Source organism: Argiope bruennichi, chromosome X1, assembly GCF_947563725.1.
Source record: "Argiope bruennichi chromosome X1, qqArgBrue1.1, whole genome shotgun sequence".
NCBI lineage: Eukaryota > Metazoa > Arthropoda > Arachnida > Araneae > Araneidae > Argiope > Argiope bruennichi.
Genome location: NC_079162.1, coordinates 19,922,864 through 19,944,855, shown reverse-complemented (window position 1 = coordinate 19,944,855; position 21,992 = coordinate 19,922,864). Strand labels below are relative to the sequence as shown.

The 21,992-nt window shown below is 31.3% G+C and overlaps 3 protein-coding genes across 3 annotated transcripts in view; 2 read left to right on the top strand and 1 right to left on the bottom strand.

Moving 5' to 3' along the window:
• Positions 1-12,162, bottom strand: part of LOC129958230 (protein FAM91A1-like) — a 68,991-nt gene extending 56,829 nt beyond the window's left edge. The window contains exons 1-4 of the mRNA XM_056070520.1: positions 11,966-12,162; positions 8,145-8,229; positions 1,373-1,524; positions 1,235-1,292 (exon numbers count right to left, since the gene is read on the bottom strand). Of these exons, the coding sequence (XP_055926495.1) occupies positions 1,235-1,292; positions 1,373-1,524; positions 8,145-8,229; positions 11,966-12,037 (367 nt within the window). The 5' untranslated portion in view covers positions 12,038-12,162. The remainder of the gene's footprint in view (positions 1-1,234; positions 1,293-1,372; positions 1,525-8,144; positions 8,230-11,965) is intronic.
• A 2,831-nt stretch (positions 12,163-14,993) lies between these two features.
• Positions 14,994-17,329, top strand: LOC129959162 (uncharacterized). Its single transcript, XM_056071985.1, has 2 exons — positions 14,994-17,223; positions 17,310-17,329. Exons 1-2 carry the CDS (start codon positions 14,994-14,996, stop codon positions 17,327-17,329), a joined length of 2,250 nt encoding a protein of 749 aa, XP_055927960.1.
• A 43-nt stretch (positions 17,330-17,372) lies between these two features.
• On the top strand, positions 17,373-20,289 carry LOC129959161 (uncharacterized). Its single transcript, XM_056071984.1, has 3 exons — positions 17,373-18,332; positions 18,399-19,237; positions 19,311-20,289. Exons 1-3 carry the CDS (start codon positions 17,373-17,375, stop codon positions 20,287-20,289), a joined length of 2,778 nt encoding a protein of 925 aa, XP_055927959.1.
• The last annotated feature ends 1,703 nt before the right edge of the window (positions 20,290-21,992 follow it).

Below are 21,992 nucleotides of genomic sequence, written 5' to 3'. Positions count from 1 at the left end.
TCTAAAGCTTCATAATATCTTGCTTATCCTAATTTAGCACACTGAAGAAAATCTTTTGAAATTAAGATACTTAAAAAACTTCTAAAAAAGTTTAAGACATCATACAAAGACCAATTAACAAATATTCTTTCAGATTTTCTACAAACGTATCCTTGGATGATACTAAACCCACTTACTACAGCTGCACTGCCATGTGACAACACAAGAATGATTTTTACCACTTCCCAAAAATCAGGAAATCCTTTTGATTTCAAAATATTATAATAGAAATAATCTAAACAAACTTTTCATCAAATGAATCAAACTGTTTTTTTGTATTCATTTTTTAGTTCTTTTAGAAAAAGTTCAAATTGCATGTTTTGAAGATGGCAGGAAAATTTACACCTTGGAAAAAAGAAGTTGATGCAAATCAACCATTTGTTTTCACATAATAATGCATTATTCAATAAATGTGAATTTAAACAAGATGCAGCTTTTAAAACAGCAAAATTTTTGGACAAGCAATCAAATTTTTTTTATATAATATTCTTTACATATATAAAATACTCAGCTAAAAGCCTTTTTTTTTTTTTTTTTTCAGTTTCATCAGCTCCATTAGTAATCAAGTAACTTGTAATGGTGCTAAATAACTAATTTTATTACTTGAAATAGAAGAAATAAATAATGAATAAAGATGCAAGGCATGGAGAGCTGGTGAGAAGTGAATACCAGCTCTCTCCCCTTTGAAGAGCAGAGGGTCAAATATCTTCCCACTCTCTTGTAAAAAAAAATTTCAAGGCATAAAAAAAAACTGCATCTGGAAAATATTTAAATCCCATTTGATAGAACTTCAATCATGCTTTTTAAATAACTTCTTTTTTAATTGGTACCCTTCAAAGTGTCTAATGCGAAATTATCCAGGTTGCATACATACTTTATCTTTAAACGAAAACAGTGGAAATGTGGGAAACTGAAATGAGCAAAATAAAAATGGTAAATGCATATTTTTACAGAAAAAAAAATTCATCTTGTTTACATAACTATAAAACATTAACAGGAATCAAATTTTATGCACTTGGATGCATTAGGATTACAGACCCTACATGCACATCTTAAGGAAACAAATCCCCAAATGGCAAATCGTGCCAGAAAAAGGAATATATATTAGAATTTAGATTTCTATTCTGTAATCAAACTCAAGCTAAACTTTATCCAATCAGAGAAACTATTAAGTTTTATTCCAAATATTACTTACAATCAGCAGCTGTGAAATTAGGAAGGGAATCATAGCTTTTTTCTTGTTCCATGAGATCCTGTAAAATTAATTATAACATTACCACACAAAACAAAAAGCTTTTGTTAATCATATTGCAAGCAAATAACATAACATTACCTGCATAATAGATATATAATATTGGAAAGGAGTAATACGCATTCCTGTAACAATGAAATCTGACAAATGATATGGATAAAGCATTAAATGTTCTCTACTGTATCGAAGTAATTCTTCATAATAGCCTCGTTCATCCTTTTTCATGCTCCGTACTAAAACATTCAAAATAATTCTTCAATTAAATTCATACAAAGACTGCAACAAATAAATTTAGAAATTGAATATAATCATCAAAACTTATATATAGTTAAAACTGTTTAAAATTTTTCATTATATCTAATATCACTAAGCAGCTATATAAGCTGCATTTAAATAGAAGAATTTTATTTACTTTATCAGAATACATTTTACAAAGGTATTGTAAAGAAGAATGTTCCAAAAGGCTTTGAATTAAAAAATCTTTCTTGTTAGTCTTTTTGGTCATTGCAAAAATAAATTTTATCAACTTAATGTTTCCGAGCTTAAATATAATCAAAATGGAAAATCTCCATTTACTGCCAGTACTTCAAAAGATCTTAAAAAATTCTGCAAATTCTTCTTGTTAATTAAAAATCTAAGAGAAACATATTTGAAGGGGAGAAATGAAGATATTTGCAACCAATCTAGTAACTTGGCCTTTTACATAATCAATTTACCTTAAAATAGTAAGTGTCATTACGAATAAACTTTGGTGGGGGGAGGGGATGTTTCACATTTCTCCCGCCAAATACGAAAAAATTACTGGACGAATTAATTATTAATGATGTATCCCTTTTCTTTTAGTAAACAAGAATCTTCTGTCTACAGAAGGCTCCCAATGAATGTGGTTTTTCAGCATGTATAAGTCTAAGAATATGCTTTGCGCTTATTTTCCTTTACAAATAAAAATTCCATCAATAATTGTAGTTCATAAGAGAAAATTACAGATTATACACCGAATTATAAAAAAAAGTTAAGCTCCCCCCCCCTTCAAATGATAGATGATAATCAAAAATGGAGTGCAAAGTGAGCCTACTCAACGGGAGGTACTTTTGAAACCTCACCCCCCCCCCCAAGAAAGTCAAGATGGGTTGTTTTTTTCCCCCACAAAGCCAATTTTTTTAATACACTTTTTTTATGCACATACTGAAATTTCACTCGCAATTTCATGATTAAAAAAATTAACATGTCAAAAACCATGCATTTTTTCACTTTCCATCAGTGGTGATATTAATTAACCCCTTTGGGACGGAAGTCTGCGGAAAGATGTATCCCACAGGATCGGGACTTCACAAGCGCCGACTGTTGCTACAGATCGGAGTATTTTCACCCGCTAAGTCTAACACACATAAAATTTCTTAACGCGTAAAAATACAATCTAATACATAAAAATGAATCCGTAATCAAAAATCCGTAATCAACGGATTGCGATGAAACTTTGCCAACTTATTGCTCGCACTTGAGCGAAAATTAAATTTTAAAATTGACAATTGGCAAACAGTAAACGGCACATGTCATTCGGAGTTAATTGCACATATATCAAAGAAAATAAAATTATAATTCATGCCAATCAATATTGTGTGAAATGAAATCGAAAATATTTAGTTCAAGCGCTATATGTATGTGTGTGTGTGTGTGTGTGTGTGTGTGTGTGTGTGTGTGTGTGTGTGTGTGTGTGTGTGTGTGTGTGTGTGTGTGTGTGTGTGTGTGTGTAATAATATTTTAAACTTTTAATTTCAATTTAATTAATTTCCAAGATTTTATCTTAATTTAGCCCATAGTAACTTCATTCTAAAAATATTTCGTGATCCAATTCCACTTTCTCTATTTAATTAATTCAAGAGAAGCTTCATAAAATTGCTTAATCAGCTAAACGCCGATACTTCCACACGCTCGACGTGAAGGGGTAAAAAAATGTCCAGTAAGCACATTCTTTCTTAAAAGATCCCTGTTTTTCCCTTGCATGTGATTGACATGCATCAGAAATGCCTATCAGAATCTTATTAATATATTAGCACTGTGGAGAAATATTTTCCCTATCAAAATCTAAGGTTATATAAGACGAGAGATAATTTATTTCGCCATTTTTCCCCCACTTCTGCTTTTGTGATGCTCTGTGGCGGAAGCGAAATGTCCGCGTCTTTGATTTAAATAATTATGCTTTCCCGATGGATATTAAAAAGTATTTAAAAATGTAAAAAGTATTCCCAACGACATGCTTTTTGATTTTAAACGACTGCAGTTCCCCATTCGACTTGCATTCTCGATGACATCAACAAGGCGCAAGGCCAATCACTTCAACTTAGACTTAGACATAGACTGAACTTAGAAATTCTATGTTTTTCACATGGGCAGTTGTATGTCAGATGCTCACGAGTCGGACAGGCAAGAAATTTATTTGTTTTTGCTGAAGTAGAATATATATATATATATATATATATATATATATATATATATATATATATATATATATATATATATATATATATATATATATATATATATATATTGTCTACCCTAAAGCACTTGAATAATAAAGTAAAAAAATTAATAAATAAAATAAATATTATTTATATTCCTCCTTTATATATCATTCCATTTCAATGAATGTATTCATTGTCGACAAGAAAATAATTATCATTCTTTCTATCATTCCTAATTAAACAAGTCAGCTATTTTAAATTTCAAACGATATTTCCAAAATTATTTCTTCTGAGGCAACAATGCGCCAGGTACCATCTAGTAATGCATAGCCTTTTACCTAAAAATGAAACCATTTTTAAATATGTGAAAAAAGATAGCATATTCTTACTCATTAGAAAAAAAATTACTTCAAATACTTGATATTTAAAAATAAAAAAATACAAATATAATGCAATTTACAAAAATTGAAATAACCTAGATTAACTCTAGAGTACTGATGTAATAAAAATAAAGGGAAAGTATTTATATTTAACATTATAATATACTTCCATATTATTGTAATAATTAATACTAAAAAGCTGTATAAATAATCTCAAAGCACAGATCAATGCAAAGACCAACATTACACATTTGCATTCATAAGCAGCGTCCCGTTTTTTTTTTTTTATTTTACTTCGAGCAAACTGCACATTTTCTCATAAGTTTTTTACTAGCTTTAATAATGTGCAAATTCAAAAAATGACAAAGACTAAACCTCAATTGATTTGTACCCGGAGATTTTGTAAGTGCTTTAACATGTTTCACTTCTAGATTCTTATCCAAGATTTAAAATTCTAATAATGAAATAGTTTGGCAATGGAGCGTTTTAAAAAGAATACAGCTATTATAAATACTCAATCAAGAAAAAAATAGTCTCTTGTACCATTTAATGGCCTTTTGAAACGTTAAATAGTAATGCACTATTGAATCACTAAGATTGACATTTCCCATATTGCGATTGTAATCCAGTACACATTCTTGCTTAAAAAATATCAATTTTTCAGTCTTTGAGCTGATATAGTATTTCTTCTATGAAAAGTAGTTAACATTAAGACATGCTTATTTTTATTATTGAAATCTTTAATGTTCATCTCGTCTTTTTATATTACAAATATTTCATCTTTTCCAAGTGTCTGGGTAAATTTTTTGACATTCTTTAATGGTTAATAAAATGAAACAAATGTACAGTTTTGTATATATTTGTTTCATTTTATTTGAGATGCATTGCTAATTCAGGGGATATAAAAAAAACTACTCAAATAGAAATCATCCCCTTTCCCTCAATAAATCTGTTAGTAAAGTTTCCAATAAAGAAGTATCTTTTCCTATATACACACAAAAGCCATATATAGACAGATTTGGATTTCTTTACATGCTCAAGTACTGCTTTTTTTTTTTTTTTTTTTAACTCCGCTATGGCACATGAACGATTTCATGATTTTGCATAAATTTGCATAATTTTTTGCAGATCTGGATCTTTTCGATGAAATGTTTTGTTTGAAGCAATCACTCCGTTCAAGCTAAAATACTTCCATGAAAAGATATAGTTTTTCAGTTATACATATACTTTTAAAGTTTTTATTTACATGCTCAAGTACTGCTTTTTTTTATTTTTAACTCTGTTATGGCACATGATCGATTTCATGATTTTGCATTTTCATGATGATTGATCGATTTCAAATATTTGCATTTTGCATCTTCATCTAATGCAAAAAAAAAACGAATAGAAACTACTACATTAATTGAAAAATACATTTCCAGCGATTGTTTCTTCTTCTTAAGTCTTTCTTTTTATTTAAATATTACAAGACCCAAAAAGATGTACATTTTATTAATTTTTATAACTTCAGAATACTTCAGTGATACTACTGTAATTTACTTCACAAACTTTCATTTTTTGAACATAAATTAGTTTCTTCAATAATTTTTTATCATGTTTTCAGGTTGAAAAGCAAATTTAAGAAGTTCAATTTAGACTGCAAAAGCACTTAAATATTATTGATATTAGGAAGTTCTTCTACGTTAGCATTCCACCGACATGACACAACTGGAACTGATACATTAGTATTATCCTCTTTTAAATCGGAATTTGTTGATTCAGAACCACGTGAAGAATTCCAATAATTTACGGTTTTGACAGCATCATTATTATTCGAAAAGTCCATAGAAGGGTCATTCAGAAATGTGCTTATTTCCTAATGTGATCTTTCAGCCAGGATAGCACAAATAAAACTGAGAGGGATAAAACCCTTGCTAGAATATCTCCCATAAAATCCCATCCCAAATAACATGAAAAATTCAAAGCAAAATGATTTAAAAAGCTCCCTAACATGTGTGTCTGTTTACATTCGCAAAAACCCACTGATACAGATACCTGACCTACCATAATCTATAGAAGAATTTAGCAAGTTCAATGGATTTATAGCTCAGAAAGCAAAATCTAAGAATTTATAATATATCTTTATTGTTAATTAAAACAAATTTCAGAACCATTACCTCAGCTTCAACTAAAGACATAATAAAGACACATGCTGAATGATAGCAAGCCAGTTGAAGAATGAATGAACTACAAGACACAGGCCTTAAACCATCACTCGAGCTTAACATCAAAACAAATCAAAAGCTTAATGCATAAATTATGGTGTTGTGTATGAAATGCACATAAGGAGAAGAAACAATTGGCATGCTGGTAATTCTTAATTTCCAACAAATAATTTCTTTACAAAAATGTTGAAAAATACAGTTTCATTATAATTTAAAAAACAAAAAACAAACAAAATACAATAACTTACAAAAGGTCAAAATTTTCAAGTTCTCATTACAACTTATCAATTAATAAGTATAAAAATCTTAGCTACAAAATTTATTTACTACATCTTTAGTTAAAGGTTAAGCAAATATATCTACCTCATAATTTTTACAAATGACATATTGTATATCTAGAGTCAATTTCAACTAAGTTTCTTAAAAAGTGAAAATGACCATCTATATGCTTTGCCCTGTGATTTTCTACAGAAAATTAAGAAAAATTTATAAAAGCTTTATTATCACAATATATCAAAGGTATTTCCGAAAATTCAACATTTAAATCTTTAGACTCATTTATTACATTTTCATTTATTACATTTATTACATTACCAAATCGTCCCCTTTACAGCCACAGCAAATGATATATACCCTGCTTGCATAGTAGAAAGATAACACAATTTATTTTTATAAGAACAATATTCACAAAAACAGCACATGTTGAATCCAGAGAGACAATTCTTCTATGGTAATTTAAATATGAAAGTGTGTAGTCATGTGACAATTAATTATTATCCTTTAAATCCTGCATTTAGTTAACACTAAAAATCAAGAAAGAAATAAGAAAAAAAGTGTTTTCAAGGAGTTATTAACACAATAATGATTTCAAGTTTTTAACAAATATACCTAAAGTTTAAACTTCCATCACTTTTTTTCCTGACTGAATATGAATTTCATAGTTATTATTATTGGCGTTGAATTTTGTAACAGTATCATTATATTTCAAATCATTTAAATTTAATTTGACTTTCTTCTAATATTTTACTTGCTTTATAGAAAACGTTACTATACATATTGTTTTCAGTTGTTTGTTTTTTCTTAAAAAATAACTTCAATTTTAAATCATTTCATTAGATGACTATAATTCAAAATAATGATTGTCACCTATATAATCAACTTAATTGGTTAATTACTCCATTTCAAGGGGGGAGGGTAGACACTAGCAGCCTTCAGTGATCAACCGCAGCCTTGCCCCTTGGTGTGTGGCAAAAGAAATGGGTACAGCAAACAATCTCTGACTATGCTAGTCTAAATACTGATGAAGTGTTGTTAGTGCACAATACTGAATGATTACTCATATGTTTCTAGATACCCACAATTCATAAAAATCATATCATGCTTTAAAAATGTGATTTCATTCATAAAGAAAGAAGAATAGACTGAAAACTCAGCTTACACTACAATTTGCTAACTACTTGCTACAGCAACCTTTCTTGTAATCGTACATTTTGTTTACAGGCCAATGTTCCTACAACATTACATTGATACGAAATAAAATATTATTAGAATTATTAAGAAAGGAAATATCATTACAACTTGGCTGTTGTAGATTCAGACTGCATGTACTGACATGTCAGTATCTATTGAAATGTTTTTGTTCTAAGCAGTAATAAATAATGCTAAGTAATTACAAACTGTTGTGTTACATGATATAAAAGCAATGATACAGCTCTTATATTATTATAATTTTTTTCTCATTACATTTTTACAAATTATTAAAGAATTTTCACATATAAATCAGTAGAAAAAATTTTAAATGTCCTACCCAAATTTCCTCGAAATCGGAGTTGATTTTTAATGCTGAAATTTATTACCAATTTTTCATATTCCCTAGGTGAATCACCAAGTATCTGAAAGAAAAATTAATTTATGAGGATTTACTCATTTTAAAATTAAGAAAGATACTGATAATTTTGCTTCATTCTCAACCTGAAGGGTTAGAGGAATGTTTTTCTTAGTTCATGGTTCTCAAAAAGGTGGTTCGATAATAATACTGGCATGATAATTTAAATTTTATAGTTTTCAATAACACTTTCCATTTGGTAAATAAAGAAACAAGTACCTACATAGTAAATATTACTAAAGTTAATAAATTTTATTTATTTTCACATACTTGTATTTTATATAATTCAAAAGTCAGTTCTTTTAACTGATACTTTTAATACAAAAAGAGCATACAAAGGAGAGTGATTTACTAAGTCTACAAAATTATCTAAAGAAATACAACTCATAAGAAAGATATTAATTTGTTATTTTAAGTGAAAACCTTACTCAATACATGATATTAATACATTCAATCCACTTCCATTAAATGTTACATTTTAATAAGTTTTGAATTTTTTTAAACTTAAAAAATAAATATTCATGTTTTAAAAAACAATGTTTTAGCATCATATTACAGTTAATTTAGAATACAGACCCTAGTACTGTTTAATCAATTTATAGTAAGCCAGTAAGCCTTCAACAGGCTATGTTATATGCATATTGTCTAGTATTATCTATTTACAAATTATGTTCATAATTTTTCAATAAAAATCAATACATAATTCAATTGAGAGATAAAGTTCTGAAAAGAGATTATGCATTCTATATGTTTTATGTCACATTTTTATGAGAGAGTAAATTATAAAGAAAAAAAATGATCTGAGACCATTTTTTTTAACTAAATCAACATACTACATGTGATCTATGAGAACTACAGTTCTCATCTTCTAACACCTTTTAAGTGAGACAGCACATTTCCAATTCTCTGCTAAATCATCATCTTATCAGATCTTTGGATTTTTTTCTTAGCCATAATCTATATACTATATTATGAATATAGAACATAAATCTAAAATAAATAAAATTAATATAGTGATAACAACTCATATGCTAATTAAATGGTATTCAGCATTCTGAGAGAGAGAAAAAAAAGTATATTTCTAAAACTTGGGTAGAATAAATTTGTGATCAATAAATTTTTTTATACTTTATTATGACTAATCTGCTTCAATAAATTATAATATTATTTAAACAAATGATTGCATAGAAAAAATTTTGGTGTTTTTTCCACTCTCTTTTGAGGATGTAATAAAACTCAAAATTTTGCTATTCATTATGTCCCTTCTTTAAAAAAAATCATAACTACATTAAACACAACAACGTAATACATAGAAAGAATAAAGAATGTAAAAATTCAAAATTTAAAATAAGAACAAAAATATATAACTAACTCAAGGGACCAGTATCTATAATAACAGTATTAAGTCTCTAAAAGAATTCATAAATACAACACTCCAAAATGCTTTAGCAGATGAAAAGAAATATATATATTCACAGCAACAACTAATTTTAATGAAAATTGATACCAAACCTTTTATGATTACTATCTACATGGTTTTACTGTTGCCCAATATCTAATTTCTAATGCACTAGAGACAGAGATATAGTTCTAAGTGGAAAAATGCTTTAAATGATGGGAATAATTATATTTTATATAATTTGAGTCAGCAAATATATTTCTGTAAAAATTATAAATTCTTACTTATTATAAATCTCCCAGACCTATCAGGAATATTTAGTAAAAAAATGTTGATTACCCAAAATATACAATAAAAAAACTTCCACCATTTTATGATTAAAACCAACTGAGTTATAGCTGTTTAACCTAAATATGAGTCAAATACAAATTTCTTTTAAGGAAAAATTTGATAAAGTAAAATATTTAGCTGAAAATAAAAATACACTTATTATTTTTTATTGGTTTATACATTCAATTAAAAAGTATAAAATAAATAACAGAAATTTATGTCTTGCTTGATAAAAAATATGATGGAAAAACTAAATCATTTTATTACAAAATAAAATATTTAAAATGCAATTATAATCAATGCTTCTAAAAATTTGAAACAAATATCATTTTACTATTAGCCATTATATTCGAGGGGATTTAAATTTTTTAATTCCTGTCTAGATATACAGTCACACAAAATGTAATTAAAAATAACAAAAGTATTAACTCGCACACCTTTTTAATACAAAAGCAATCACTTAATGGAAAATAAGTTTTCAATTTAAATGAAAGCATGAAAAAAATTAAGAAAAATATATTGTTATAAGCAGATGAAATTTTGCTTTTCATAGAAATAGGAGTTTCTAAATTTTCATTTGCCTGTTGATAGCTGGTTTGCGATCTGTTAGACATAAATATCACTTATATTTAGAAACATTTTTTTTGTAGAATAATGAATTAAATAAATAATTTAAAAATAATTATCTAAAGATATTTTTATACTGGTAGTATTATTTCTTTATGTAAAGTGTTCACACAAAATATTTTTTGAAATACTAGCATAAAATCCAGCAATGGATAATTTTACTTTGTACACAATCTCTTATGATCTCTCTCAAAACTGTAAACTCTAAATTCATCCAATTTTAATCACAGAATAATAATTTTTGTTTTGTAATGTTTTACAAAGTATGATTGATAAGATGGGGATAGTATAAAAAGATTTTGTAACTTTTTAAGATATACATTAATTGATTAAAACAACATAAAATTTAATTCTTCCCACCATCTAAAGCATTTTTCTAAGTGGAACACTTTGTCTATCTCTAACAGTATAAAAATTAGCTATAATAAGAGTGGATATCCTATATATTTCCCACAGATAAACGTTTTCGATAGAAACTTACATTAATGACATTAAGATAGAGAATTTTAACCAGTTATAGAAATATTTATTGAATACAGTAATATGTTAAGTTTTTTCATAATTAAAATCAGATTAAGATGAATTTAAAACTAGCAATCATGTGCAAAATAATCAACAACTATATAAAAGAAAATGATAAATACTGAAATGGTTATACAATTATTTTCCACTGTCTTATAAAAATACATTTAAAACAAAAACATCAAGTAATACCTAAATAATTGAGTCAATCTAAGATCTAATCTTTATTTCAAAGAAAAGATTCCATGCAAACAATTATAGAATTAATAATTTTAAAAGCAAAATTTATTTAAGGATTTGAGTTGGGGATATTATAAAGGAATGAGGGTGCATTCTTCCAACAAAAAATGAAATACATTAAAAAAATTAAACAAAAAAACTATTTTATTAAAATATTTTATAAATTGAGTTCATGTACTACTACAATCAAAACAGTAAAAATGACACAAATAACAGCTAGGATTCTAGGTTTTAAGAACTTGTAATGGACAAATATAAATACCAATGGAAAATTCTATTCAACATTAGTTTATGAATAAACAGTTATGGTTCACACAAGGTAGAATGAAATATTACTACATTAGAGGGTAAATACAGCAGTATTTCAAACATATTTGAATATAAGGTAAAAATTAAATTATACAGTTTTTTTCAGGAAAACACAAGAGAATATTCTCAAAGCTGTGAATCTTAAAGAAATATGTTATTGAATATTATGCATCACTGTTCGAATATTAAACAGATAAATGATAACTAAGGAGGGACATAACTTTTTTTATTTATTTTTATACTGAGAAATGTGAAAATATAGTGTATAACTGCCACCGGATTAATGATTTGTAAACGTTATAAAGTAATCAATCACCTGCTTTATAGATGGAGGCAGTTTAGAATATGGACATTTCTGTCTAATATAAGCTTCTACGTCAGCGCTCATAATTTCAAATTTAAAACTATCAAATCATGCCTTTAATTCATTTATCATAAACATTGTCTATCGACTCATTTATGTCATAACGAGAGAAACACCTCAGATACGAGTCGTTCGCGAAAGAACGTTACTAAACGAACGGAAAATATAAGTGAACGAACGGTCCAGGTCACCATTTCCTCATTGGCTCCGACAACTCTCCCCCTCTCCTACGCCCATGATCACTGAATCTTCGACTGGTACTCGTGTGCATCACGCCAGTAATGCTCAAAGTTCAAGGCATTATAGGACGCCAGGCTTGTACTTAACCAGGACCATGGAGATAGCCTTGCTACGCAAGGCGGGTGCTCCGTTAATTCCACCATCTCGGCAGGTCACCATTTCCTGAAAATGTCTCTCGTTTGCGAGGACGCCAGGCTTGTACTTAACCAGGATCATGGAGATAGCCTTGCTACGCAAGGCGGGTGCTCCGTTAATTCCACCATCTCGGCAGGTCACCATTTCCTGAAAATGTCTCTCGTTTGCGAATGACTATGACGCCTGTGCTATTCTAGTTTGTGAACACGTGCGGATCCAACTAATCTCGTTCGCGAACTGGGTGGACTCTACTATTCGCTAACAACTGTGTGGAATTTGATATTCTCGATCGCAAACCACCCAGAATATGGTTTGTCCACAGAAAGAGTGAGAAGGAAGGGGAAGTTGGAGGGGCTGAAATCTCACTCATTCAAAGAATGGTAGTTAACTTTGATAGATGCAGTGGCATTTTTTTTTTCAGTAATTCTTGATTCTTCCCGTCCAAAGTCGTGGAACTGGGGTGGGTTGGATGGAAGTATCAATTTCTCTAGGATTAAAGCATTTCCCTTTGAAATTATCATTTGTAAGTAAGGGATTTTAGAGTGTTTCGATTAAAAGGTGATTTATTGAAACAGGCACTGGAAAATACATGCACTTACACAGATTCATGAAAATCCATTTTCAGAATATAAGTGTTTAAAAATATTTGCAGAAAATACAAGATTATAGGCACAAAAGTTATTTGGAAGAACTCGAAGTTTGTTTGTAAATCTATCTTTTTGTTTTAATAAAAATTGTATGATGTTTTTCATACATTTTTTAATAAAATATAAAAATCAAAATTTTCTTTCTTTAGTTTTTTTTTTTTTTTTAGATAAAATTTTGAAGAAAATATGTGAATATAATTTTTTTAAGTTCTAAGCATTGTTAGAAGAATAAATTATTCATTTAGCATGAAAAGACAAGCTAGCTCCCTTTTTGTACAAACAAAGGGTTGCTTAATAAAGTATTTTGAAGTTTGCTTTACACTGAAATAATAATATTCAAATATTTCCTTATTAAGGAACTATACCTCTCAAATGAATAATGTTTTTTTTTCCAGCATTCTGTTATTTTGATTTCAATAAAAAAGTTTCAGAACGAAAAGAATTAGTATTTTTATTGTAATATTTGCTGCTAATTTAGAAGATGTAAGAATTTATTCTTGGATGCAAAGTAAACACCATATTGGGGGGAAAATAATATTTTTCTCTTAAGATCAATTATTCTTTATGATAAGCTATTTATAAAGAAAAGATTCTAAATATATATTTCTATAAACATGCACTCGAGTTTTATTTAGTGAGAAATTCTTCTGTATTTGCTTCTTATCTGCAGCCTAATAAAGAGATTTATATCAAGCGAGAAATGTTATGCTCTTTATCAAGAGCTAATGATTTTAATTGAATAAATATAATAACTTAGGTCAGAATATCATTCAAGCAATCATCTTTTTCATGTGATATCTATTTTTTGTATGCAGATATTATATCAAAGTATAGACTTCGAAGCAGATGTTTATTGTTTCGCATTGAAAAGGAAACAACAGAATATCAAACTTTGATTTACTCTTAGTTTCATAGAGGACATATAATGTCTTAATATTTGACAAGAAAAGTCAAAACTGCTCTACAGGTTATAGTATGCAAAAATGCTTTCATTTGTAGACAATTTCTATTGGGAAACAACATTTTTGTTGGTGTCGTTAAATGCGTTGAGAAAAAAAGAGGAAAAGAAACTCTGATGAGCCTCTTCTACTCTTTCTTTTTCAAATTTCTTTAATTCGAAACTTGGAAAGAAAGAGAAAAAATATATAATTATTATTTTATCGTATACAAAATCTAGAACGAAAAAAAAAAACGGCATTTGTCTAAATATTTGACCTTTTCAAAGTCAAATATTTTGATTACTGTAATTTTTTTTAAACTTTCGGAGAGTTTAAGAAATCTCCTGTCTTTTATACTTTATTAATCCCCCCCAAAAAAAACCCACTTTCGAAATTGCGTTTGTCTCTGTCTGTGTACGCGATAGTTTAAAGAGTTAGATGAATGAAAATTGCATGCAGTTTTAATACTAAGAGAATGCAAAAATTACTTACAAACTATGAAAATTTTGCTATATTATTTATCAAATTACGTCATGATATTAAAAATCAATGTTTTGTTCTAATGTTATTTGAATTACAAAATGTGGTATAGAATAGCTTTTGGGGATTGTAACATGTTGTAAAATATTTCACTCTGTTTATTTTTTTGTCCTAGGTATGTGTTCAATTTAAGATTGTGCAATATTATTTTCAATGTCTGAATACAAACCGTCCACCTATAACCTAAGAATTATTTGTTTTGTTTTGATTTAGCTTGTACTGTATGGCAACATCTTGTAAATAGTGTAGTTTGTTTTGAATGTGTTTGTCCGTTAATAAAGAACTGTGATATGCAATCAGGGTCGTTAATTGCATTTAAGAACACTGATTAATACACTTTTTCGTGAGTATATCACTCATCTGGAGATCTTTTGATCATTTGAGTGAATTGTAATAGAAAAGGCGTCCGCAACGATATTTTTACTGACATTGTTTACATTTCTGGCGTTACGCGACAGGACATTGTTTTTGAATACAAACATGTTTAAAACAGCTAAGGGCTTCTTGAAAGAGGACTTGTTGTTTGCAGCAGAAGAAATAGGAGAGACACTGCCTGATAAGGTAAAAATTTCTGAACTGAAAGATATTATTTTGAATAGCAAAGAGTATTTGGATGATCCAGACTTTGTGACAAATATTTTAGTAACGGCCGTGAGCCAGCGAAAACTAAAAGAAGAACAAAAACAAAAGCAAACAGAATTTGAAAAAGCGGAAAGATTAAAACAGCTAGAATACGAAGAAAGTGGAAAAATAAGAGAACACGAACTGGAATTGGCGAGAATCAGAGCAACGTTGCCAATTACAGGTGAGTCTCAAAATACTGTTATATCTGGTGCTAAAAAGAAATTTAATCTGCCAAAATTAGAATTTAGACAGTTTAATGGCGATATTAAAGATTGGCTACAATTCTGGAGCCAGTTTCAACACATTCATAACGATGATGAAATCGCGCCTGAGAACAAATTTCAATATCTTGTGCAAGCTACTGTAAATGGATCACGAGCCCGAGAAGTAGTAGAAAGCTTCCCGGCAACAGCAGCCAATTATGCCAAAGCAGTTGAAAGTTTAAAAGCACGATTTGGGAGAGATGAACTATTAGTAGAAGTTTATGTTCGGGAATTATTAAAGCTGATAATCTCAGTTCAGAAACATGAGAAAATATCGATGACATCTCTCTATGATAAACTCGAATCTTATCTGAGAGCCTTAGAGACTTTAGGAGTGTCTACTGATAAATGTGCTTCAATTCTTTATCCCATGGTGGAGTCTTGTTTTCAAGAGGACTTTTTGAAAGCATGGAATAGAAGTGCTTCTTCAGCAGTCTCAACTGATGCTAAAGACCGTTTAACCAACTTGATGACTTTTCTTAAAGCAGAAACGGAGGGCGAAGAAAGAATTAATTTGGCTATGGCTGGTTTTGGCTTGGGTGCAGATGAAAATCGCCAATCATTTAAGAAAAAAGTAAGAGATTTTCCAATGAAAAAAGTACCTACAGCTGCCAATTTATTTACTACAGCTTCAAAAGAAGTGAAGAAAGAATGTGTTTTCTGTACTGGGAAACACTCGAGTCCAGACTGTTTTCAAGCTCAGAAGATGAGTTTGGCTGAAAGGTATAATATTTTAAGAGAGAAGCAATGTTGTTTTGCTTGCTTAACACCAAAGCATACATCTCGTTCCTGTAAGGCATTTTTAAGATGTGTAATATGTGGGAAAAAGCATGTCCCACTTATGTGTGAGTCTCTAGAGGCTAAGAATCAAGATTCATTCAAGAGTGAGAATAAGAGTCCAAATGTTGAAATTAATATGGCCAACAACACTTCTAGTCCCAGGGTGTTCCTCCAAACGTTGAAATTAAAAATGGTGTGTGGTAACAAAGAAATCCCAGTTAGGGCAATTCTAGATTCTGGGTCACAAAAGACTTATGTATTAAAGAATGTTGTTGAGAAAATGGGATATATCCCACTCAGAAAGGAAATTCTGATGCACTCATTGTTTGGGGGCATTAAATCTGACAAGTGCGAACATAATTGCTATAGGATAAAACTGAGAAATCAAGACAACAGTGTTACATGCAACCTGGAAGCATTAGACCAGCCATCTATATGTGACAAAATTTCATCAGTCACTCCAGGTTCATGGATTACAGAGCTCCGTGAGATGAAGATCAGGCTATCAGATGTAGGGGAGGAGCCACAATCTGTTCAAGTGCTTCTTGGTTCAGATGTGATAGGGAAGCTCATAACTGGCCAGCGTAGAGTTCTATCCTGTGGGCTTGTTGCCATGGAGACACTACTTGGCTGGTCTCTGTCAGGTAAAGTTCCTGAGAATGAGATGTCATCATGCAATGCTATGCTGGTGGCCTCCCTATTTGTGAAAGAGATGGATATCTCCCAATTATGGAGATTAGATTCCTTGGGGATCCAAGATCCTTCAGAACAAAAAACCAAAGAGGAGCTTCATAAAGCGTCGAGGGAGCACTTCTTAAGAACTGTCAAGGTCGATGAAGAAGAGCGATTCCTTGTCTCCCTACCTTGGCTTGACGGTCATTTGCCTCTTCCAGACAACTTCAATTTGGCACTCAAAGGGTTGCAAGTGACAACCCATAAGCTGAAGAAGGAAAACTTATTTCAAGAATACGGTGATGTCTTTAAAGAATGGGAACGAGAAGGCATAATTGAAGAAGTTCCCCAAGAGGAAATAAAGTCTGCTTGTCACTATCTGCCCCATCGACATGTGGTGAAGCCGAACAGCACTACGAAAATTAGGCCCGTCTTTAACGCTTCATCAAAACAAAAGGGAGCGGTCAGCCTCAATGACTGTTTGGAAAAGGGATTAAACTTGATTGAATTGATCCCTTCCATGTTAACAAGGTTTCGACTGTATAGGTTTGGCATTTCGGCTGATATACGGAAGGCCTTCTTACAAATAAGTCTATATAAGGAGGATCGAAATTTCCTGCGATTTTTGTGGCACAGTGAAGAAGGAGAACTCATACATTACCGACATTGCCGAGTGGTGTTTGGTGTTTCCAGCAGCCTTTTCTTGCTTGGGTCAACAATCCAATACCACTTGGAGAGAAAGTTGGAAGAAGCGCAGCAAGGCCGTGGAAGATACCCTGAGTGCATTATTCAAAAGTTGATGAACAGCTTTTACGTGGACAATTGTTTAGCAAGCGTCAAAACCCAGTCGGAGCTAGAACGATTTATTGATGTAGCCACGGAGATCATGGTTGAAAGAAAATTCGACTTACGAGGGTGGGAGCACTCTAGCCCATCTGATCCAATAACAAGTCCTACAATCATCCTGGGAACGATTTGGGACAGACATTGTGATACTCTTTCAATAAATATTCCGGATTTGAGAGAACTAATGGAAGAGGTTATCACGAAAAGAAATATTCTTGCTGCTTCCCACAAAGTGTTTGATCCCTTGGGGATTACTAGTCCAGTGTTGCTACTACCAAAACTCTGGCTACAAAATTTGTGGAAATCTAAAATCGGTTGGGATGAAGAAGTAGATCTAAAAACACGTCAAGATTTTCTGAAGTGGCTAATGGAGCTGGAATATTTGAAGCATGTTAGAGTACCAAGATGGTTACACTGTGATAGCGGATTTGAGAATATTTCATTGCATTTTTTTTGCGACGCGAGCAAACTAGCCTATTCTGCGGTTGTTTTCCTACGAGTTGATAGTGGAAACTCTGTACACATACAACTGGTGCAGAGTAAAACTAGAATTGCACCTTGTGGAAAAAAGGAAACAACTATTTCAAGGCTGGAACTTCTTGGTGCTGCTATATCTGCTCGTCTTTCTTCCACTGTCTTGAAAGAGTTTCCAACAGACAATGTTTATTTCTGGACAGACTCTACTACTGTGCTGGCTTAGTTGAAGAGAGAAGAACCGTGGGGTGTATTTGTTTACAACCGTGTTCAAGAAATTCGAAAGCTGACACCAGTCAAAGCCTGGAGACACGTTCCTGGATCACTGAATCCAGCGGACTGTCCGAGTAGAGGGTGTTCAGCGAAGCAGCTTTGCAGTTCGAAATGGTGGGAAGGTCCCAGTTGGTTGTACCTTTCGTCTCATGAATGGCCTGTTAGTGATGTTGTAGTAGATGTCAATGAGGAAGAAGTCAATAAAGAGAGAAGAGCTATCGTGACCTCTCTGGTGAATATTCAAACAACCGATATAAAGAATGAATATTTTTCCACCTATAGTAGAAACATCATAGTGGCATGGATTCTACGTTTTATTCATAACGTTTCAAATGCAACTAAGCTAAAAGGAAACTTAGTCTATGAAGAATTCAGACAAGCAGAGATTTTGTGTTTCAAGTCCATGCAGTCAAATGCCTTTCAAGATGAGAAACTTCTTGCTAAAATGCAAGCATTTAAAGATGAAGATGGGCTTCTGAGAATAAGAACCAAATTAGCAGACAGTTATGAGAAGGAAGATTTCAAGTTTCCAATTCTCTTACCTGCCAATGATGTTGTAATAAAATTAATTCGAGAGGAGCATATAAAAGCTATGCATGCAGGCTCTTCAATATTACTCGCCCGACTTAGAGAGAAATTTTGGATAATTAGAGCCAAAAGCTTAGTTAAGCAGGTTCTTTCTGAGTGTGTGATTTGCAAGCGTTATAAAGCTAAACATCTTGAAGTGCCCTTCGCTCCACTGCCTAAAGATAGAGTTACTCAGACAAAGGTATTTGAAGTAACAGGTGTAGAGTATGCAAGTCCTCTTTATCTTAATTTCGAAAGGAAAGGCCTGGATTGTTTTATTTACTTGTGCTGTCTACAGAGCAGTGCATTTTGAATTAGTCCGATCACTCACTACTGATACTTTTATTCAAGCCTTAAGACGGTTCATTGCAAGAAGAGGCAGGATTTCAGTACTTTACAGTGACAACGGTACTAATTTCGTAGGGACAAATAATGCGTTGCGAGCATTAGATTGGGATAAAATTTCTGTGTACTCAACTGCTCAGAAAATCACTTGGAAATTTATCCCACCCACAGCAGCCTGGTGGGGTGGATGGTGGGAGCGTATTGTGAGAATGCTCAAAGAGCTTTTACGTCGAGTGTTAGGAAAATCTATTATAAATTATGAAGAACTCCTAACCATCTTATGTGACTGTGAGTCCATAATCAATGCTAGACAGTTGACATACATACAAGATGATCCAAATGAATTGCTACCTTTGACCCCATCAATGTTTATTCACGGAAACAGCAACTATGAAACGCCAGATTTAGATAAAGTAGATCGATCTTCGTTGGTAAAGCGCACCAAATATTTGCAGAAGTTGCGTGAAGATCTTAGACAAAGATTTAGAAATGAATATTTTGCTCTTCTGGTCCACAGAGGGACAAGGAAAAGTGACGTTTTAGAAGTGGGCGATGTTGTACTGATTGGTCATGACAATATTCGACGCATTGACTGGCCTCTTGGTGTTATCTTGGAGGTTTATCCTGGCAAAGATGGTGTCCCTAGAGTAGCGAGAATTAGAACCTCCCATGGTGAGAGGATCCGTCCCTTTCAAAGGCTTTATCCATTGGAAGTGTCAGCAAAAACTGAAATTGATGTTTTGAAGGCCTCAGGGAAAAGTGGCTTATCTGTTGAGAAAACTCCTGATTTACCTACTGACCATGTTCCTGATTCACCTACTGATCATGTTCCTGATTCACCTGTTGAAAGGACTGATATTTCTGAGGAGATACACCATACCAAAACCAGATTAGGAAGGACCATAAAAGTTCCTTGTAAATTGGACTTGTGAACTCCTTTCAATTTTACAGATTTCACGAGGAATTAAGTGTTATAAATTTCAGTTTGTTTTATATTGCAAAGTTCAGTTTGTAACCTTTCACTTTGCAAGGTGGGAGTATGTAACATGTTGTAAAATATTTCACTCTGTTTATTTTTTTGTCCTAGGTATGTGTTCAATTTAAGATTGTGCAATATTATTTTCAATGTCTGAATACAAACCGTCCACCTATAACCTAAGAATTATTTGTTTTGTTTTGATTTAGCTTGTACTGTATGGCAACATCTTGTAAATAGTGTAGTTTGTTTTGAATGTGTTTGTCCGTTAATAAAGAACTGTGATATGCAATCAGGGTCGTTAATTGCATTTAAGAACACTGATTAATACACTTTTTCGTGAGTATATCACTCATCTGGAGATCTTTTGATCATTTGAGTGAATTGTAATAGAAAAGGCGTCCGCAACGATATTTTTACTGACATTGTTTACAGGGATAATATGCGCCATAATTATTAGATAAAATTTTAAAAATCGCTTAATTATTATTTTATTAAAGATCTAATTTAAAATTTTAAAATTCCTTTCTTAGCTGCAACGACGTAAGAAGGAACTACGTGCCAATTGGAAGATTTAGTCAAACGGTCTTCCTAGTAAAGTGTTTCGAATCATTTTTGCCTCACACAATTTATAGATATTATAAATTGTGAATCGTGATAATGTTCATAGAACATAAGCATCATCAAGCTAAAATCTTTATTAAAAAATATGTAAGATCAAACAGGAAAAATAGAGCATAAATTTGAAGTGGCAAGATTACCGAAATCCCAGAGACACCTCTCAAACATGTTATAATTTCATAGGTAAGTAGACGATGCTATTGTCTTATACCCCAAGACTGCAAAACAAATTTATGCAGAGAATCAATGAAGAACTGAACAGCACAAAATAAAACTGCAGGTCTCAACTGCCAAATCTTCACTTAATTGCACTAAATAAAAACGTGGACAAATACTAAATTATTTGTTAGCTCCTTTTAAATCACAGCTTTTAACAGTATTATAAACAATAATTCCGTATCTTAGAAAACGAAGTATTTGCATAATTAGTAATACACGATGAATAAACATTTTTATGAGCCTCGCCCTAAATATCTGTTAGGAATCTTCTATCAATTTAACGCCCCTGCTAAAAATGTTTGTTTATTAGGGTAAAAAGTAAGCTTTTTTTAATTAGTCACAAACAACGAACGAGAAGAGCGCTATCATTTATTCGCAACCCAAACCCACTCAATCGTTCGTTAGTTAAAGAATAGATTTTCAAATCGTTTGTTCGAGAACGAAATGAAATGAACGGTTCAAAATGGTGAATGAACGAAATCAAGTCAAATCTTTAAGCTGAACGGATTCGCCGTACTTCGATTGTTTGATAGAAATCAGCTAATTCAGCAACAAAGGCTGTCATCCCTTAATCAGATAGGGATTTTGACAATATGTGACCATAGGCGCTTAAATATTTTGAGACCCTTTCTGGAAAACTATATTGATGACAAGAAAGTAACGGGAACTAAACTTATTTGAGTTTTTGACTTTATCTTAATGCTTGTTTTCTAATACCGTTTTATAAATTGAAGGCAATTCCTGTATGTCATTTAATGCATCTACAGCTTTTATTTTTCTTCATTTGTACAGAGAATAAGCTTTTTATCGATACAATAT